We start from the raw sequence: 20633 nt of genomic DNA on the forward strand, positions 1-20633 counted from the left end.
ATGAAAAGTTTCATTTTTATTTATAAAGATATGATGAGTTTAACCCAATTTTGTCCATCCATAAAATAGAGAAAAATTTGCATTGATTATTGTGTTATATATTGAGAAAAATTGTCTTTATGTCTACCTTATTGGATAGCATCTTCGGGTGTGACTGTAAAAAAATAATTTTGTTATCCTAATTATTAACAACAATTGTCATAAAAACTCATATTAACCATAGACAAAAAAAAAGTCCAAAGAATCATAGTTGTTATTTTAAAATAGTTGAGCTAATTATTAATATCAAATTGCTGAATTCTAATTAATATCAAATTTAAGGTTGATTTGATAGTTAGAAAGGAAAATTTAAGAATTGAAGAGAAGAAAAATGGGGGGGGGGGGGGGGGGAGTGGGAGTAGTCATCCAATTTCCACCCTAACATTCTAAAAAAAAACCCTTAGTTGTTATTGATTGATAAAAAAAAATCAAATTGCAACCTAAACCATTATTTAATGTGTAAGTGAAGATGAGATGACAAATCTATCTACTTTCTAAATGCATACACCATCGATATTGCAAACAACATAAACTACTTATTCTCAGTTTTATCCCCGAGACTCAATCCCAAACGAGAGGGATTGATAAACAAACCTTAATTAAAATTTCCAAAACTCATCACACATTGGTAGTGATTGCATATTATTTACATATATGATGCTGCATATCATACCTTAAGGTGTTATATATATATATATATATATATATATATAAAGAGAGAGAGACTAAGACTAAACTTCAGTAAATGCATGTTTGGTATCACATCCTACATCTCCAAACAGGCTATAAGAAATCTGAGGCAAAATCACGTGAAGGATGGCAGCAATCCATTCACAGTTTCATCTAGGGAAACGATGCTTGGTGAGTCCAATAAAGTAGGCTTCCTTATCCAGTATTGCTGAAACCTCTGCCTTCCATACTCCTTATAGTCAAAGTCAATTTTGTTCACATAACTCTGCATGTACATGCATACAATATTAGTATACCTTATGCTTAGTATAACCAGGGAATTGGAAAATAAATAAATAAACCTTACCGAAATAAGTCCCCACAAACCCCAAAATAGATGGTTTGCAAGAGTGTATTTTTCTGCAGCTTTCACTAACTGGTTCACTTTAGCATTGCTTGGTTTATTGCCTGTGTGCAAGGAGTTGCCAGTTGCCACAATAAATTTGAGACATGAATGAGATTCAGAAGAGTTGCATTTCATAACATGATTTCAACTTCTCATATTCATAACATACTGCATGTGACTGACATAATTTTGACAGACTGAACGTGACATCAATTAAGTCAGCATGCATGAAACGATTCATAGAGCTACCTTAACCAGGCACGTTGAAGAGTGAATGAGACATCACACATAAACTGTGGAGTTCATGACTAATGAGTTATTGAATAAAATAAGCTAATAACTAAGTTAAGCATAAATTAAACAAATGATTGCAAGCTCCATAGAAGCAAAGACCGATTAACCAATAATTTAAACTGTGTGAAGTTAAGGAATTCTAATTATTCACTGAGGGTTTTCATCATCTTGAAATAAACTAATAGCAATTATATATACATCCAGATTTTTGCAAGGCGGGGCCTAGGCATAGTCCAGAGGTGTATTTTATATTGTTTTTACAAATGGGTTGAAATTGTTTTCTCGTCTTATGTCTTTTTTTATTAGTATTAAAATATAATATGTGAATAGAAAGTATAAAAGATTTAGAGTTTTTTTTTCCTAATGTGTTATTATATTCATAAATTCAGGCTAAATGAATTTTAAATAAGTGACATATTAAAATGTAATGAACCTATTATATCTAGTTGGAAGAGAGACACTTCATGCTTATATCTGGATGTACTTTTGAAAATAAAAAGTGAAAAAGAAAAAAAAACAGTTAAAAAAGTATGACAAGAATTACATTTTGAAGATTTATAAATAAATAAAAATAAATGGAGATAATTATAAATTGAAGGATAATTTATGAATAAGAAATGTGTATATCAAAATAAATAATTATCTTTATTAATAGTTATTAATAACATAAAGTGTTTGTTTTCTTAACAAGATAAAAAAACACAAACAACAACTTAAATTATAAAAAAATTAAAACTAAAAATTGGTATATTGGTAAAAAAAAACAAAAAATATGATGTGATGTTAAAAGAAATAAAAATAAAAAGAAATAAAGATGATTTTTAAGAAATAAAATTACATCAAAAAATTATATATTCATCGAAAGGATCTCGAAGACCCACCAACGCACGAAAGCCGGGATCTTTCAGAAAATGGATTCCTATTCGAAGGGTGCATAACCGCATGGATAAGCTCACACTAACCCGTCAATTTGGGATCCAATTCGGTTCCTTAGGAGGTATCGGGAAGGAATTTTGGAATGTAATAATATCGATCCTGTGTATTTTTTCTTCTTCTTTTAGATGTGACTTTATATATAAATATTTGCCTGCATGTATTTTTTTGTCTGATGTAAATTGTGATCTTTTTAATTGTTCAAATTTGTTAAAATCATACTATTTGTTTAATGTAATTAAATATATAATTTTTAATTGAATTATGTGTCTAATTTTTATGTAAAATATTATTATATTTTTAAATATTATTATATAAGTGAAACTAGACTTAATGTCCTTTAGTAAGATTCTGACTTTGAGCCTTATAAATGAATAAAATGTGATTAGAAGGAAAATTTTATTAATGATAATTAGTCAAATTTTTCAAAAAAAAAAGCTTTTAATAAAATTAATAAATACTTTGACACAAATAACATAATTAAAAAAATATAAATATCCTAATCTATTATTCCGTCTAAGGCTCTAAAACATTAGGACCCACCCTATTTCTGCCAATCACGTGTAGTAATGGAGTTATCAGAATAGTGGACTAACCTTCAGAACTCAGATAGTTGCGAATAAATCTTTGACGTTCCTCTAGTCCTGGTTTACCATATCCAATTTTGTGGGTCAGCAATTCAGAGTGATTTTAGTAAACATAATATTGCAATTACTATTAATCATTGTGGAAATGTATTTTGGGCAGAAAAGATATAACAAACAAGAACATTACCTGGATATTTCTTGTAGTCAAGAACATGAGGTGTGTCACTGTGGTAATCTGCCACCATTTCACAGAAATGATTGGCCAGGTCATATGCAATAGGATTATAACCGGCATATTCGTAGTCCTGTATCATTAAAAGAAATTAAAAAAAATTACTATATGACAAAAAATCAAGTGATAGAACTTCGAATTCTATCCAAATTCGATCCTTGACGGAAATAATTTTTTATCAAATTTTACGGGTCAAATTCTGAATTAATTAGAATATATATATATAGGCTACAACAAATACCATAGGCAAAGAATATATGAGCACAACTTACAATTATAGTGATTAATCTTGTCTCTTCATCCATCATTATGTTACCATATTGTAAGTCATTGTGACAAAAAACAATCTCTTGATATCCTTCAGATAACTTCTTCTCCAAGATATTTATTTCCTCATCCAGATTGTCCAAGCCAAATTTTTTTGCATCCTTTGGGGAGCACAGACTTTTGGCTTGACCAAGCCACTTCCTAGTAAATAACACACAGACAGTATTTAATATTCAGCATAGCAATGAAAGAGGATTTTAAGATTTATCTGACTTATAATTACCTCACTCTGTGCCAAATCTGAGCCTTCTTTGCACCAGGCATATGAAGATTATGGAACTCTCTCATCTTAGATGCTATCAAAGCAGATACTTCAGGGTCACGGAGGTCAGCAGCTGATAGAGTCTAAAAAACAACAAAATAAAAAATAAAGAACAGAAAATAATAACAGGTTATACCCAATCATTACACTAGGAACATAAATAAACACTGTTTGTAAAACTCATTATCTTCACTTTTGACTTGTTCAATTGTTTCGTATCCATCCGGATTTGGGATGCATAAATCGACATCAACAGTACATAAAAATCACCGAGTACCATAGTCCATAGTTGATATGTGAGGCCTACCAAGTTAAGGTGGTGGAATATAATTCTAATAAATTTAAATTATTTTATTCACCTTTGGAACTTAGTACTTAGGTTGTCAAGATTAAATTTTCTTTGACACATCCCCCCGTCCCCTTCATAATAGACAGGCTTGAGTGGATAGTATGATTAAATCTCTGAATTACGTTGTTAATGTATGTCTATTTTTAGCAACATAAGTCATTACTATGAGTTATTCCACCTAAAACTTATTCATTTGTACAGTTCAAGAATCATCTTGGTTTAAATAAAAAGGTCTTTAATTTCATATATAGTGTCTATGTACTGCTTTTCAGAGTCCTGTATAGGAGAAGATCATAAGGTTCATCAATTAGTTGGGTGGATCAAGCAAATTACCCATTTATTGCCCTTGGGTCAACTCTTCGACCCAACCTAGAAGTGCCAGATATAAAAGGTGACAAACAATATGTTGACAACTACTTAATTGCATAATTGTCAATTACTATATTTATTAGTTAGCATTTAATGAGTGAAATAGACAGGAAATAAGACTTTCCAACTCTGATAATTCCATGTATGCATAAAAATTCCAATGCCTTTACCTCATCATTGTTTTATTATGTTCCTTTATTTCTAACAGAAATAACATTTAGAAAGGGGTGGAGGAATAAAGAATTGTAAAAGTAGCACTTATGAGCACCTGATCCAATCCCATTGACTCATCACCATTCAATTGGGTTTCTTAAAGATGCTTCTTAATTAATCCTAAACAGGTAATAGTATTTTTTTTGGGTAAATGAAGGAAAACGAAACAAAGGGGATGGTATTGGTAACCTTCCATTGCTCCAAGAGTAAAGGGTACGAAAAAGAAAGCATCAGTCCAAAGAAAAGCTTTTTGACTACAGAATAAAGTAAAAAGCTAATTCACTTTCAAACTGAGCATATACTCTCTAAAGCTCAAGCACGAATTGAAATAATCATTGCAACCAATTTATTCGGAATAAATAAAAACACTAAAATCTATGGTCATAGGAGAGGCTGTTTCATGTTGGGGTCACCTAGGCCTCAATATTCAACGAGAGTTTATGGGGATATTTAATATTTATAGATAACCAGCCAACAACGATGCCTAACACTAACCGAGTTTGAAAATCGGACAACATAGAATATATGACTGATTCATCCTTACCGGTACCTGTTCACCATTGCATACGATTTCGGTAGTTTAATTTTATTGCTGTTAGTGTAAGTTATTTTCCATCAAATAACAATAAATAAAATCAAACTTATCCGCTTTCAAAAAACAAAGTCAAACTTATCTAATGATGCATTAAATCACAATTGACTTTTCTATCTCATGTACCAAATGCCCAACTTAATGAGTCTATCTACATGGTCAAAATAGAAAGATTTTAATGAAATAAATAAATTTTATCATTTAGATTTAATAAATTTTTTATTTCTAACAAATTCTTTGTGTTTTTGGCCCTTGGGGCTTCGTCAATCTACCTGGTCAACACAGTAGAAAAATATTTAAATCTAGATTTAGCAAAATAGTAAATAGTAGTCTATGCAACAAAAATGTTACAGTAAAAAACTCTTATATTATTATATAGTCATAAATTATCATATATTTTTTTATGAGTAATTATTATACATGTTTGTTGATTTTATAATAACTAAATTAATTATATTTATTGTTTTATATTGTAAAACTTTGTAGAGTGACAGTTATAAATATTAAATTCATTAGCAAAAATGTAAAAATTAACCAAAAAAAGAAGAAAAAAAACTGGATAAAAAATTAAATCCAATAATATAACCTCCTCAGGAAGGATAATTTTCTGCAGCCATGTAACTATCATGTCAGTTTATGTGATGAAAAAGAGGTATATAATATATATATATATATATATATATATATATATATATAAGAAAGATAAGCACATACTCTGGCATGAATAAACTCCTCAACTCTGCCAGAGGTGAATCGGCCAAGAAGGCGTGGACCCTGACCATGCTTTGAAATGCACTCAAAGGTTCGAATTTCTTCTTCCCTGTCAAAGAAAACTTCAACACCTTCCCCATATAAACGAATCAGAACCTTTCTGACCTCACCATCATTTTTGGTTGGCCAGTTTATCTGAAAAACTTCATTGGTCAATGCACCATTCAGTGGAATCACCTGCAAGGTGTTCACATCATCGATCACATCCCCCAAATCCGAAGCCACTGCAGAAAGCACTTCCATTATCTCTTCCTGTGATCCGCACCCTTTCAATAGTTCCATTGTCTTTATGGCCATACTTAAAAACAGCCGAAATCTGTTTGTGCCGAAAAAACAGAGAAAGCTGAAACAGAGAGTTTGGTTAAGTGCTTTCTTGCTTGCACAAGAACACGGAGAAAGATGCGGGATTTGAGAACCCAGTTGCGAGAAAACTTCACCAACCGATGACCCTTTATAAGAATTTTTCTAAAAGAAAAGTAGAATTTGCGTGTTTTAAAAAATCACCCCAAGACAGAGAAGTATAGAGTTTGAAAACAGGGGAAATGCTGCCACCAAAAGAGTTTGAAAGTAGAAGATTGCGTGAAAAAGACAAAGTTTTTCGGAACCCAGTTGAGGAAAAACGTAAGGGATAAAAAAATCCGTGAAGAATGATTAAAGGGTAAGAAGAGAAACGAGAAAAAGTAGAATTCAGAGAATTAGGAACTGACCAAAGAAGCAGAAGCAGAAGCAGAGCAGAGTAAAGAATTTGGTTATGTGAAAAAGACTATTGTTCTTTGTTTGTGTGAAGTCAGAAATCATACAGCATATATATATATATATATATATATATATATATATATATATATATATATAAAGAGAGAGAGAGAGAGGAAGACAATTATTCTATTAGCTAAAGTCTTGGCCGTTTACAGTGCGTATTTGTTTGGTGTTTGTTTGACCATAGATCTTTATTTTTTTTATTAATAATTTTAATTGAAAAGAAAACGTTTTATATCGGTAACTTACACTGAAGGATTTCCTGTAATGCTAAATAGTCAAACTTGCAGATGATATTAGCTAAGCAAAGCAAAATCAATGAGAATAGATAGATATGGAAATAATAATAAAGAAGAAAAATCTCACGACTTTTTCAATATAGCAAGATATTTATTTATTTGAATAAGAAAGTCACATTATTTTTTATGCATCGTTTATTTTAAAAAGTCACTGTATCTATCTTTTATTTCATTTGATAAAATTAATTGTTTTTATGAGGCTTTAAGTTTTTAAATAATACAACAATTAAAGTATAAATTTATAGTGGAAAGTACTGTTATTTTTTTTTTATCAAATTAAGTTTTTGTGAGAGTTTTATCATTGAATTAGAAAAATAGTAATAAAAACGCTTATCACATAAACACTCGAATATATTGCAATAATACTTAATTTTTTTCAAACCCATGTTGCATCAAAATTAAATGGTTAAAATAATTTTTTCATTCTCATATTTAAGTTATGTAGATAAGAGATATAAAAAAGAGTTATACACATAAGTTTGGATATCTAACCATTATTTTAAGTATAAAAAAATAACATATTTTAATTTTATAAAGAAGAAAATTTAAAAATTTTAAAAAGACAAATTCCATATATTTTCATTTTACAATAAAAAATATATATATATTAACCATTACAAGTTCATGCATGAAAAAGCTTTTATGCAACGTGACTTTGGATGCTTCATAAAAGGATACAAAGTCTCATTCGGAGATTTTGTCTTACTAATGTACTAGACTACTAGTTGATTTGAAAAGTTGATATACCATTGACATCATCATAATATTGAACTTTAAAACTACGATAAACTCACGTTCATAAATAAATAAAAAGACTTTATTATGGAAAAAGCTCACGTTCTTGTTTTTTTCTGTAAAACTATATGAAAAAATTTAAGTTCATCATTATGAAAAAGAAAGGATAAGGAAGAGTCAAAGGGCCATGTTTTACAACAAATAAAAGGTCAAAATTGTCTCAAAGATGAACCGCGTCCTCCACGAGAAGGGCAGTTAATTGTTAATTGAGGACAAAAATAATGCCGTTCAGAATCAGCTAACACGGCTCCAAAAGAATAGCTTTTAAAGGCCAACGAAGATTAATATAATTAGTAAATAATCTATGAATCTATTTGTAAGATTTTTTAAGCAGTATAAAAAATATGAATAAATAAGAAAATAGATAAAGATTTTTTAATAACACAAGGCAATTAATAAATACTCTTTCAAGTGGATAAGGTAACAATTCTTGGGCCATGAGCGTTGAAGATGAGTATATGAACCTCAGGACATGGACGGTTGTGTCTGGCATTACATAGCATAATAAATTATAATAACAGATCGTTTTTAGGTGACTTGTCTTTATATTACATTATATTGAGATGTTTTAATATTTTCTTAGATCGAGATATTATAATCGAAATAACTGTTATTAACTGAAAAAGGAATTTATGCCAATACTCAAATGGATTTATCACAATTTTTACGTCAATATTTCAATCACTCCTTTTCACATCACATGTTATTGTCATGTACTCATAACCACACTTTTTTTCCAAACAGTATCTCGCTCTTGATTTGCTCGTCAAGTCAAGTGATTCTAAAACTTTTATAGCATAATTTATTACTCTTAACCTTTATTGCATGATTTTTATTAGATGCTTTTTGATTTAAAATGTTAAATATTCTTTTATATAACATAAAATATTAAAATAATCTCTAAAAACATTTTCAGAAAATATAAAATGATTTTCGTTCCAAAAAAAATTATCATGATTGTTTTCAAATATAAAATCAATATATTCGCCATTTTTATAGATTTTTATAACTCTCCTATAAAGAATTGTAAGACTTTAAGTATTCTTTTATTTTAGGTTAGACTGGATTCATATGAATTTAATTTTCTAAAAAAAGAATTGATACTAATTTGTGATTTAAAATGAAAATTTTACTTTGTTTTTAGTAACTAATCAAAAAGCATCAATTTATTCTTTCAATCATAAGAATTTGATATTTATTTAATTCTTTGACGATAAAAATAAAACTAATTTAAGTTTTAAATTTCATTCTTCTTTGAAAAATAACTATCTAACGTAATTTTATGATTGAAAGACTAAAATAATATATTAGTTTTTAAAAATTAATATCAACTCGAATTTAAAGAAACTAAGATGCTTTAAATGATTTTATACCTAACGTTCTTAATTTTTTTAATATGATATAAAATGGATCGCTTCATAATTAAAAAATAAAACAAATTTTCGGATGTTTCTATGTCCAACTATTATACTTTATTTTAAAGTGTTTCCTATAAGTTTATTGATTGTAAGTACAAAATTTACTTGTTTATATGTGTTTGTTTAGTTTGCAGTTTGCAGCACTTGTTGAGTCGTACTTTCGGAAAGTTTTGTAATAATAAATAGAAAATTTCACGTTTAAAGCCTCAATATATAGAAGAAAGAAAAATTCAACAACAAAAAAAATAGAAGAATGAAAATAAAAAAGCTTCCTGTGACATATATTAGAAATAAACAAAGAATAAGCAACACATATCAAATTTACTTGAATATCTCTAATCACATGTGGCTTCTTAATTTCTCGTATCATAATAGGAAAATCCATTTGACTGCTTATTAATTAGTTGGCTTGCCCTATTCTGATGTTTTTTTTTTAATAATTCATCGGTCATTGGTATTAAAACAAAGTACTGCCCATTTAATAAGGCACGTATGAAGGGATAACTGAACAATGGCATTCTTAATTGAAAGAAGGCAAATCAAAAAATTAGGGGGTGTTTGGTTTGGTTGTTTTCTGTTTTCATTTTCACTGAAAACAGAAAACGGTGATGAAAATGTGTTTGGTTGAATTTCTGAAAACATTTTTAGTGAAAATAAAAACAGAAAATAACCAGAAAATGAAAACAATAAAGTCTCGTTTTCAGTGGAAAACAGAAATCTCATTTCGGGTAAAATGAAATTGCGGTGGCAATGAATGTAATTTTAAGCTAATCTAAAAATACAAAAAGAGAAGAAGTCAATATATCATAAATTTTCAGTATTTTTATTTCATGAAAATAGAAAACAAGAAATTAAACCAAATATCTTTTCAGAATTCTAATCTTTTGAAAATGAAAACAATTTTTTGAAAATGAAAACAAAAAATATAAATGCAAACTAAACAGACCCTTAGAAAGCACAGTGATACATACCTGAGTGAGAGGAGTCAGCTGAACCTTTACATGTTTACCATGCATTATTTATTGACACACTCATCATAGGATTCTTGCTCTTATCTATATATGTCCCCACCAATTTCAATGGTCCTTGATGTGAGAACATTTATATGTAAAGTATTTGTCAGAAAGTTAGTCAATTGATTATTGCTATATTTCCCCACACATGTAAATGAAATGTATGTTGTGGCGCAGCTCTTTCCCCATGCTATACAATATACAATATCACTGTACAAATATTATAAACGTGGATAATATATATTTAGCTAAATTGTATTTTTAGTTTTTGAAATTAGGTATAATTTTTTTTTTGTTTTACAAATTTTAAAAATTATTTTAATTCTTCAAAAATTTTAAAAATACGTTTTTAATTTCTAACCACTAACACCAATAATGAAACCATTGATATGGTTAATGGAGATCATGTCAACAATTGTCACATAAATTTTAATATGACACGTCAGTGTTATCAAATATCTTATTAGTTTCTTAAATTTGGATTAAAGTTTTTTTTTATCTCTTAAATTTAAAAATATTTTTTAGTCCCTTAATTTGGAATTAGCTTATTTTGATCCTCACAGTTGACATTATTAAAAAAAATGGTTGAAATTACTAACAACGTGTTTATTGCCGGTTTTATAAACATGATTTATAGCGCTTTTAAACTCCCGAAAATATATATTAACGAATAATGTTTTATAATTAGTTTTATGACAAGTTTGAACCTCAATTAAGTAAAACAAAGTCAAACATAGTGTTTGCACTTTTCAGCCACAAGTCACCATATCTTGGTTCCAAAATAAAATGCAAGCCAAAACCCCACCATGGTGGCATGAGATAAAGCAAATGAAAGAAAAAGAGACCAGTGGGGAGAAGATGAGATGCTACCATGCAGTCAGGTAAGGGTGAAATTTGAGAAGAAAGAGGCACACAAGGAAGTTGATAGAGATTCTTGAGGAGAGTCATGTCTCACGATTTATTCTTGGACCATATAATTCACATAATCAGATGAACTTAAGGATAATATTATATCAATATATAAATAAAACAAATAAAGAGACTAAAAAATTTAGCAGTCTTTCTTGTAAACTGGACAATCCATTTATGTGAAGTTATACAAATATACACATAACCAACCCAACAATCAAGTGTAAGAACCACACAACATAACCTAGGTCCTTGGCATAAACATAGATGAATACTTCAACTAAAAAAATAGAAAACCATACAATTCATACATATCATCCTAATTTCTCAAAACATAAATATTATGTAATTAACATATCAAGATCTCCTATAACTCAATATAAAGAGATTGTCTCTATCTATGTTGCTAATCCTATAGCTGCTTCATACTAAAGTTATCAACAAAATACTTTATCATATGTAATAGAAGTCTACCAAAAAAATGAATAAATTTTTTAGTAGATTAACAAATTTAGAAAAGTTTGTTGCTCAACCACTTGTGAACATGAGAGTATAGCAATTTGTGAAAATTAAAATTTTAGAAATTATATTCAAAATAAGATTAAAATAATATTAAATGTTAAATAATCTGACAGAAAAAAACTACGTATACGCTGTACTAAAAGTTAAATAATATTATAGTAAATATTTTTTTTTGGTAATGCACAATTTTTTGTTAATGATGTTGTAATAAATATTTAAAATGTCATATATTAAAATAATAATAAAAATGTTGATTTTAAAAAATATTAAAAATATGCACAACTAATTGTCATGGTATGTTATTAAATTTTATTTTCAAAATAAAATTATAACAAATAAAATAAATACAATAAGAATATAACATATAATAATAAAAATAATTTAATTCAGATTAAAATAATCTTAAACTTCAAATTATCTAGAATAGAAAATCAATTATCCTCTAGTAATAATATAATTATATTTTAAAATATCATAAAAAAGCTTTAAATACTAATTAAAATTAATATTTATAATATAAAAATTATATATATATATATATATATATATTAATATTATAACCTTAAAAAAATATAAAATAAAATAAAACACTTATAATACTAATAAAATGTAAAAAAAAGTAATAGTAAATTAAGACTATAATCTTAAGAAAAATATATTAAAATTTATTACAATAATAATTTAGTAATAGTCTAAAATCTAAAAAATTGTAATAAAAACACATAATAATAAATAATTATAAAAAAAGAAAATTTAAATGATTAAAAATTAAAATAAATTTATCCCCTTGCAAAAAAAATATTTTTTTAGGTTTAATTTTACATTTTATCGTACAACTTTTATTATTTTAAAAAATTTCATGTAAGTTTTTTTCTGCAAAATTTATCATTTAAGTTTTTAATTTTTGTATATTTTACCCATTTTTATCTGTCATAAAAATAAATTAAATTTTTTTATGAAACAATGTAGTTTTATCATGAATATAATGGTAAAATGTAGAAAAATTTAAATTTTGGTGATAAATTCACAATCACAAATTAAGGTTATAAAATGGATGAAATTAAAAATTTGAATGATTAAACTTAAAAAAAACTTAAAGGATAAAATTCGTAAAATAAAGATAGTAATTTTTTATTTTTTTTTATGAAGAAATGAATCGAAGGATGACATCAGATAAATATTAGTAATTAGTAAATAAACCCAGGTAAAACACATTTGGTCGAGGGTTTGGTTTTTCCACTTCGCCGCAACTCGTATGGGAGGACACGAAACTGGTTAAATTGTTGGAGAGTTTTTGTTTTGTTAGATAAAGCTTTGATCTTTGGCTTTGCACATTGCCAATAACCTCCAAAAGTCCCCACCCAGATTCAATTGGTATTCCAATCCCTCCCCAACTTTTCAATTTTCAATAACTACGGTTCTTCATAGCTATTACTGTATCGCGTTTGACACGGGTTTTTCTCAAATTTTGTTTATATGACTTTGACTTTCATTCTGACCCCACTGTTAGCCTAAAGGTTCTTCATGCTGTTCCTTTTCTCTAGAATGAGAGATTGAATAATGGGTAGTTAACGAAGTGAGTCTCAAACTCAAGGAGGATTTTTTTTTATTATTTAGTTTTTTTTCTGTTAATTTTTTAGCAATACCTTTTTTTTTTAAGCAATACCTTGAAAACTGCAGTGTCAAACCGTAACGTACAGATCCATTGAAGTCTAAAATGTCTGTTCAAAAGGATCAAGATAAGTTCTTCTTGTCCATCAGTCAAGGAGAGAAAAAACCATTTGACTTTTTACGTGTTTTATATGGTAAGTATTGCCATTCCAGTTGAAGATTCTGTACATGTATGGATAGAAAAACTGCAATCCTTTGGTGTTTAAATATTGGCCTAGTCTGTCTTATGATGACATTATGCATATGTTGCATTGTCTATGCTACATTTTGAGCAGATAATGAGATCAGTGACATATAATGTTGTTATTAGAAGTTGAAAATCTTGAAATTGTAATTTCTGTTTTAAAGACTTGTTTTTTTCCCTTTTGTATATACCATTTTGAATTCATGATCATGACAACTTCTGTGGGAAGTGTTGTCTTCTTAGTTGGATATTCGAATGTTTTGTTTCATTTTTTAAGAGAAAAAAAAATTGATGATCATGACAACTTCTGTGGCAAGTGTTGTCTTCTTAGTTGGATATTCGAATGTTTTGTTTCATTTTTTAAGAGAAAAATGGCCAACAATGTTTCTATTTGTATGGATAGTTACCTTTCATGATGTTGGGTCTGGAATTGGAACTCAAACCGGCTATAAGTTGCATCTTATCACATATGTCTATTGTCTTGTACTATTAATATATTGTTGTGGGACATACTTATGAGTTATGAATATTGATCTAATTGCAGATGGTTGCATTGCTGGAGGTGCTGCTGGTGTTGTTGTAGAAACAGCTTTATACCCCATTGATACCATCAAAACTCGACTACAGGTGAAAACCTTTTATTCTAATCCGTCTGTTTATGTTTGTCTGGTGAGGGTGGGAGGGAAGGAGGAACTAGGAAGCCAATCAGAAATAATCAAATTTATGGTTTGTTATACAAGAGGCAACATGTATTGTTGGTCTGAAAATGCAGTCTGTATTGTAGTGTGGCTTCCAAATGTTAGTTCATGTCAAAGGTCGGATTCTGTAAATGTCATAATTGTCACTTAATATGTGTCATTCAAATTATACTCATGCATGAGATATAGACTTTGTTCAACATTCATTTTATCCTGTTTGGTGTGAACTATTTTGCTAATGGAGAAGTGCAATGAACTTTCTTAACTTGTAATATTTCATCTTCCTAGGGATAAAATTGATAGAATTGTTGAAAATTATGGTGTTTTCAGTATAGGAGGAGGAAAGGAAATAAAAGAATGAAACACTAAATTAATATTAATTGAGATGTACTACAGTGTGATTATATTTGATATGTTCATAAAACCAAGAGTATTGATCCTTATTTATACTGATCATAATCCTAACTTAGGGAAACAAATCATGATATGGAAAAATGGTAACTGATCTTATGAGATAATGAGGAAATAAAGAAACTAATCCTAGAGGATAAGCTAAGATATGATAAGATATTTTTATATATTCTTACAAAAATATTAGTCTTGTAATATTTTTCCATTTCCCCTTCACCATTTCTTGTTAGCATCTGTTTGTTGTATAAGCTACCAAATGGCATTTTACTTTGATCAATGCATGAAAATCTTCCTTTTGCAACAAGTACCTTGGCCATGTTATTTTTCTCCAGTTGCAGTGCTTAGATTGTGAAACAGACTGGCTTGTAGTTATTGATGTTTGGATGGAATCTATTGTCAAGTTTTGATTTGCTTCTCTAATATCTACCTTTTCATTACATTATAATTTGATTGTATATCGTATTCCATCCTATATCAGGTTGCTCGCGACGGAGGGAAAATTGTTTTGAAGGGTCTGTACTCTGGGTTGGCTGGAAATATTGTTGGTGTCTTACCGTGAGTAAACTTTTTTTTCATATTACCTTATCCTTTGCAGTCATTAGGACAATTAATTTTTTTTTGTTAATCTTGTTACTCTGCTTTTCACTTAATATTTTTGTGTGACGAACTTATTTGGATTCAAGCTAATTAAATACTATAGCCTATGTGCTATGAACTTAAGCATGAAAACTTTCTGATTCTAGTTTTATTTTTTAGGAATTGGCTAGAGGAATCTGTTTTTTCCCTATAGTCATTTGCTTGAACTTCTTTCTAACTTCTTGTTTGGGATAAAGTAATTTTTTTAGTTTCTGGAAAGGTGGTTTGTATATTTACATTGGGGAAAAAGATGGCCTGTATTCTGATTTTGAACCGAGTAAATAAGCAATAGTACAGGTACTATCAACCCAGAAATTTCTATACACAGAACTATCTCAGCTTCTTTAATACCCAGAACTTGATAACTATTATGATTTATGACTCAAGTTAACATTGATCTTGTTCTAACTTATAAATTCTAATCACAGTATTAGCACCTAAGCATGACAAAATATAATTACTTTTTGAGGAAGATAATCATATTTTAAATCTTGAAAACACAATCTACCGCAAGAAGATAGTTTTTCAGGATACATTGACTTTAACATTCTTTCATTTTGGTAAAAATAGTTTCTTAATTGATTAGTGCTGTACGTATGCCTGATAGACCATTCTTCTTCTCTTGTAGAGCTTCAGCAATTTTTATTGGTGTGTATGAACCCACAAAGCAGCAATTGCTAAAGTCATTGCCTGAAAATCTCAGTGCCGTGGCTCATTTTGTAAGTTGGCTCTCTTTATTATAAAAGAGACAATCTGTTCAAATTATGTATGTGGTGACAATGTGACATTATTTGCCATGTGCTACCAACTTTCACCTTAGATATTTATGTGATGAACTGATGATGCCTTTCCACCCCTAGCCACTTTCAGAATTCTTATGTTACTTTTTTATGTTTGTATACCAATTTGCTGGTTTCATAGCATTGATTAGTTGAGAAATCCTAGGATACACAAACCAGGAGTGGCAGCAAGGTCGGTACATGACCAAAAACATGAGAACATAGTTCTTTTATATATAATATTGAAATGCAAGGGTGCCACTGAAGTATATCCCCAAACATGTCTTATTATATATGCATATTGTAGGTACATTTCAACATTTGTAAACAAAATGTGGAAGACACTGCAAAGTGCAAAGTAAAATGTGACGCCCCAAAGTAAATATTTTCTAATTTAAAACCTTGTAGACTTATGATATCCAATATTTTGTAATTTTAGTTATTTACCAAATTTAGAAGAAATTTCACCAATTTTTTTTTTACCAAAGAACCCAATAAAATAGCAGCTTTATAATATTTTACAATGGTCTGCAACACTTACAGTAGAACAACTTCATAAAACCTCAGTCTACATAGGGGTCCAGTTTAGATAAACTTCTCATCAAGTACATATAGGAGAAGAAAGTGAAGAGGTAAAATGCATCAAACTTCTTCTCATTTAAAATCAACTTATGTACCTTTGCTTATAAAATCTGCAAATTGGTATACAAACATTACATAATCTGAGGCGTATAACATTATTTTAATTTATGAGAGAAATTTGATTCATTTTACCTCCCTATTTCTTCTGTTACAAATGTTTATCGAGAAATTTATCCAAACTAGGCCATAGGTCGAGTCAATTATCTAGTTGCACAAGCTCAATTTGAACAATGAAAGAGTTTGTGTCTAGGCTTATGCTTGACTTGAAAGGAGATTTTCTAGTTTGATATGCACCTTTTAAATTGCATATCAATTTTTATTGTATCTTGGGCTGTTGGGCCTTATTTTGCACTATTTCTAGTGCCATAGAAAAAAAATCAGAATGCATATAAACTGAAACAGATAAATAGAAGTTATAAAACTTATTAATGACTAGCCCACTGAACTTTTTGGTGAGCTATTATGTTGATCTGCCCAGCATCAAGCTTGTCTTAAATTATTGGCACACATGCCCTTAGCCCGGTGCCCTGACCTTGAAGTTGGGTGACATTTATTTTTATTTTTTCATATTTTGATATTCTGAAGCTGAGTGCAGGCTGCAGGTGCTATTGGAGGCATTGCTTCTTCTGTTGTTCGTGTTCCAACTGAGGTAATTAGCTTTACTTCTTTTGTTGCCAAATATTTTCTGCTTTCTTGAACTTGGAATATATTCATGTCTTTCTAGGTTGTTAAGCAAAGGATGCAGATTGGGCAATTTAAATCAGCCCCAGATGCTGTCCGTCTTATTGTTGCTAATGAGGGTTTTAAAGGTCTTTTTGCGGTATGTATTACTAAATTTTATGTTTTAGGAGTTAGGAGTCACTGTTAATTAGTTATTAATTTCAAGGTAACATATGATTTCCGCTTTAAAATATTGTTCTGGGTGGTGCTTTTTATTCTGAGAACTCTGTGAGGAAGTTTTATGTAAGAGAGAGGAGATATGATGTTGTTTGCAGAATTATGATCAGATCCATAATGCCTTTTTACATTATTTTTTGGCTTTTCCATTTTACTTGCTATTTGAATATTATATATAATTATATATGCTAACTTTAGTTTTTTGTTTTACCAGCCTTGACCTCTAATTTTGTTTTAATGAGATTATAGGGATATGGATCTTTCTTATTGCGAGATTTACCATTTGATGCTATAGAATTATGCATTTATGAGCAGCTCCGTATTGGGTATAAATTAGCGGTAAGCTTATTATTTGAAGTGTCTATTGATTTATATGGACTTTATAAAAGTTCTCATTGGTTCTAAATCATCTATTTAAAAAAAAGAAGCATTTTGTTTCATGTGAAATTATATATTTCATTTGTGTATGAGTTGAAGAAAAGTAAGGTTATGCTCATTAGAATTTTTGTGGTGAATATTAAATTCTTTATTGAATTTCTGGCATCATTTGTTAGATATTATTGTAATTAGCTCAGGATTAAGGACATTAGGCCCATTGGTTTGGCTTCTACTTCTAGCATAGGTGCTATAAGATACCATTTTGGGAAATCAAAGGGATTTCATTCCGAGTAAACAACTTTTGGGTGCGGCTCTTGTTGCAAATGAGGGGCTGAGAGATGCAACAAAGTTGAGTAAACAGAATTTAGTCTTCAAACCAAATCTTCTTTCTCATTTTTTTTCACCATAATGATTGATGTATAGGTTCTTGAACAATTCTAACAACACTCTCATTCATACCCCTCTTTCGAACGCACTCTATTATTTGGTGAATTTTATGAGTCCTACTAAAAAACTTGGGCTCACTCCTTGTATCTTATTTTTTTTCATTCACTCTACTTTGGATGATATCTTCTCTCCATACTTGTACTTTGTCATCTTTTCTGTCTAATAAAATTTTCTATTATCTATCCCCAACAAAAGGCTCTCAAGAGACTTCATTGTTTCTGAATTTTTGTTTCTTTGCACTTTTGCAGGCAAAAAGAGATCCTAATGATCCAGAGAATGCTATGCTTGGGGCAGTGGCTGGTACTACAGATCTATTAAAAGCCCTGTTGAAATATTCAATGATTCTTTGATATTTATGTTCATTCTTCAAGTATATGCTACTCTTTACTTCCAGGAATTCATGACAAACTTGTATAGCTGAATTCATATGAAATTTATATTCTTTTATCTTGGTTTCTTATAATAGGATATCATAATCAGTAATTTTTTCCTTTAATTTTTATATATTGGCTCTTGGTCCTTATTTTTTCTAACTAATTTCCTAATCTTTGTCATAATATTTTCTGTGAAAGAATAAACTATTTCATAATTGGCTGGGCCTGCAAGTTGGTAAAAGTCCCATTAGAGGGAAGATAGTAAAATAGTATGACAATTTGCAACATGAACTAATAACTTAAACTAGTAACTAGGCGGTAAGGAAGCATTGTTACAACCAAATTTAGTACCCTGCCCAGCTTAATTTGTTTGAACTGAAAATGGTAAAATTGATTCCTGATAGGTGCGGTAACTGGAGCAGTTACAACTCCTCTTGATGTAGTAAAGACCAGATTGATGGTTCAGGTACAAAGAATTTTTTTCTTCTCTTACTATTTGAAGGTTTACTATGTTGCTTTCCCTCTTTTTTCAAACATGTTTGATTTGAAATCTCTCTCTCTCTCACTTCAGGGATCACAAAACCATTACAAAGGCATTTCTGATTGTGTGAGAACAATAGTTAAAGAAGAAGGAAGTCATGCTCTTTTTAAAGTATGGATATTTCTTAAGATTCGGTGTAACACTAATCATTATTTGTATTCTTTAACCCAATAGCTTACTGAATGCCTAATACTATTAACTTTTTTACATTTGCACTGTCCTGCAGGGTATTGGGCCTAGAGTTTTGTGGATAGGAATTGGAGGTTCAATATTTTTTTGTGTTCTTGAGAAGACTAAGAAAATTCTTGCTCAGAAACGGCACTCCAAAGCTGAGACTCAGAATTGAGTTTCTTCTAGGCAGGGATTAAGCTGATGATGATGTTGCAATGCACATTTAGTTTTAATTCCATGATTGACATTGAGCCAGTTTTTGTTCAGCTTCTTCCTCTGCTTCATTCCTAAATTGGTGCCGGGCCTAAAAGGGTTCAGTTCAAGACAAGCCCTTAAGTTAGGACCTGGAAATTCAAGCCTCAATTGAAATTTGGGCTTTGTCATAAAAGCCTGAATAAAATCTGGGCCTGCCTGGAGTTTTCTCTAAATAGGCTGACAAAGCAGAGACTGTAACAAATGTAAATTTATTTGTTTTTTTTTTCATCTTTTCTATTTTTGGACTGCAGAAAATGATTCTCACAGTCTCATTTGTTTTATTCAAATACTAAACAATAGAGAGCAGGGTTATTGGATGAAATAAATTGGAGTTCATAATATACTTACCCTCTAAAATTCATTTCACACTTTTTAATGAAAAACATGTCGTAAGTTTACAACAAATCAATTCGATACATATTTTAATTGCATTTAACAGTTTAAAATTAACTTTATCCAACTTAAAAATAAATAGGCCCTTAGCATCTTGTTTATCTTCGATCTGTACAACCTTTTGCATGGAGTATGTAAAATTGAAGTCAATGGCGTTGATATATCGTTTGAGGGCTACATACTTTTCAGGGGGTGGAAATTTTCAAAACATTAGTAAAATTTAGTAATGGACACTATTAAATATAAAGCAAGTTATAAATTGGAACCGTACAGCTATTGCAGATCAAGTTTTTATGATATTTTTCCCGCTCAAATGGTGCGTTTCAATTTCTCTGAAAATCACGGGGGTTTTTTTTGTTTGAGTGGCTTATACCCGTGCAAAAACAAGGATGTATATATAT

The 20633-nt window shown here is 29.5% G+C and overlaps 2 protein-coding genes across 9 annotated transcripts; one reads left to right on the forward strand and one right to left on the reverse strand.

The window, feature by feature from the left end:
• Window positions 1-423: 423 nt before the first annotated feature.
• Window positions 424-6839, reverse strand: LOC114371230 (probable choline kinase 2). Of its 2 annotated transcripts, none has more exons than XM_028328683.1 (8): window positions 6751-6839; window positions 5987-6386; window positions 3711-3832; window positions 3433-3628; window positions 3116-3233; window positions 2938-2985; window positions 1076-1176; window positions 424-994 (listed from the first exon to the last, which is right to left on the reverse strand). In XM_028328683.1, the coding sequence occupies exons 2-8, from the start codon at window positions 6338-6340 to the stop codon at window positions 845-847; spliced, it is 1089 nt and encodes a 362-aa protein (XP_028184484.1). In that variant the 5' UTR covers window positions 6341-6386; window positions 6751-6839; the 3' UTR covers window positions 424-844. The 2 variants fall into 2 exon arrangements, with proteins under 2 accessions (XP_028184484.1, XP_028184485.1); XM_028328684.1 differs by having other exon boundaries at window positions 558-994; window positions 5987-6359; window positions 6751-6833.
• A 6118-nt stretch (window positions 6840-12957) lies between these two features.
• LOC114372634 (probable S-adenosylmethionine carrier 2, chloroplastic) lies at window positions 12958-20180 on the forward strand. Of its 7 annotated transcripts, none has more exons than XM_028330305.1 (13): window positions 12958-13129; window positions 13266-13331; window positions 13436-13560; window positions 14155-14237; window positions 15198-15274; window positions 15984-16074; window positions 17372-17425; window positions 17501-17596; window positions 17923-18012; window positions 18747-18798; window positions 19277-19338; window positions 19444-19524; window positions 19640-20180. In XM_028330305.1, the coding sequence occupies exons 3-13, from the start codon at window positions 13473-13475 to the stop codon at window positions 19757-19759; spliced, it is 894 nt and encodes a 297-aa protein (XP_028186106.1). In that variant the 5' UTR covers window positions 12958-13129; window positions 13266-13331; window positions 13436-13472; the 3' UTR covers window positions 19760-20180. The 7 variants fall into 7 exon arrangements, with proteins under 7 accessions (XP_028186106.1, XP_028186113.1, XP_028186109.1 ...); XM_028330308.1 differs by having other exon boundaries at window positions 12966-13129; window positions 13456-13560; XM_028330312.1 differs by lacking the exon at window positions 17923-18012.
• Window positions 20181-20633: the final 453 nt, after the last annotated feature.

This window comes from Glycine soja, chromosome 10, assembly GCF_004193775.1.
Source record: "Glycine soja cultivar W05 chromosome 10, ASM419377v2, whole genome shotgun sequence".
NCBI classification, from domain to species: domain Eukaryota; kingdom Viridiplantae; phylum Streptophyta; class Magnoliopsida; order Fabales; family Fabaceae; genus Glycine; species Glycine soja.

Excerpts from the sequence above, each read along its gene's own strand:
- LOC114371230 (XM_028328683.1), bottom strand. The coding sequence starts at position 6,340 with ATGGCCATAAAGACAATGGAACTATTGAAAGGGTGCGGATCACAGGAA. Across the intron at positions 3,833-5,986 it reads AGGAGTTTATTCATGCCAGA|ACTCTATCAGCTGCTGACCT; the intron begins GTATGTGCTTAT and ends GTTGTTTTTTAG. Across the intron at positions 1,177-2,937 it reads CAACTATCTGAGTTCTGAAG|GCAATAAACCAAGCAATGCT; the intron begins GTTAGTCCACTA and ends CCTTGCACACAG.
- LOC114372634 (XM_028330305.1), top strand. The coding sequence starts at position 13,473 with ATGTCTGTTCAAAAGGATCAAGATAAGTTCTTCTTGTCCATCAGTCAA. Across the intron at positions 18,799-19,276 it reads TATGCTTGGGGCAGTGGCTG|GTGCGGTAACTGGAGCAGTT; the intron begins GTACTACAGATC and ends GATTCCTGATAG. Across the intron at positions 19,339-19,443 it reads AGACCAGATTGATGGTTCAG|GGATCACAAAACCATTACAA; the intron begins GTACAAAGAATT and ends CTCTCACTTCAG.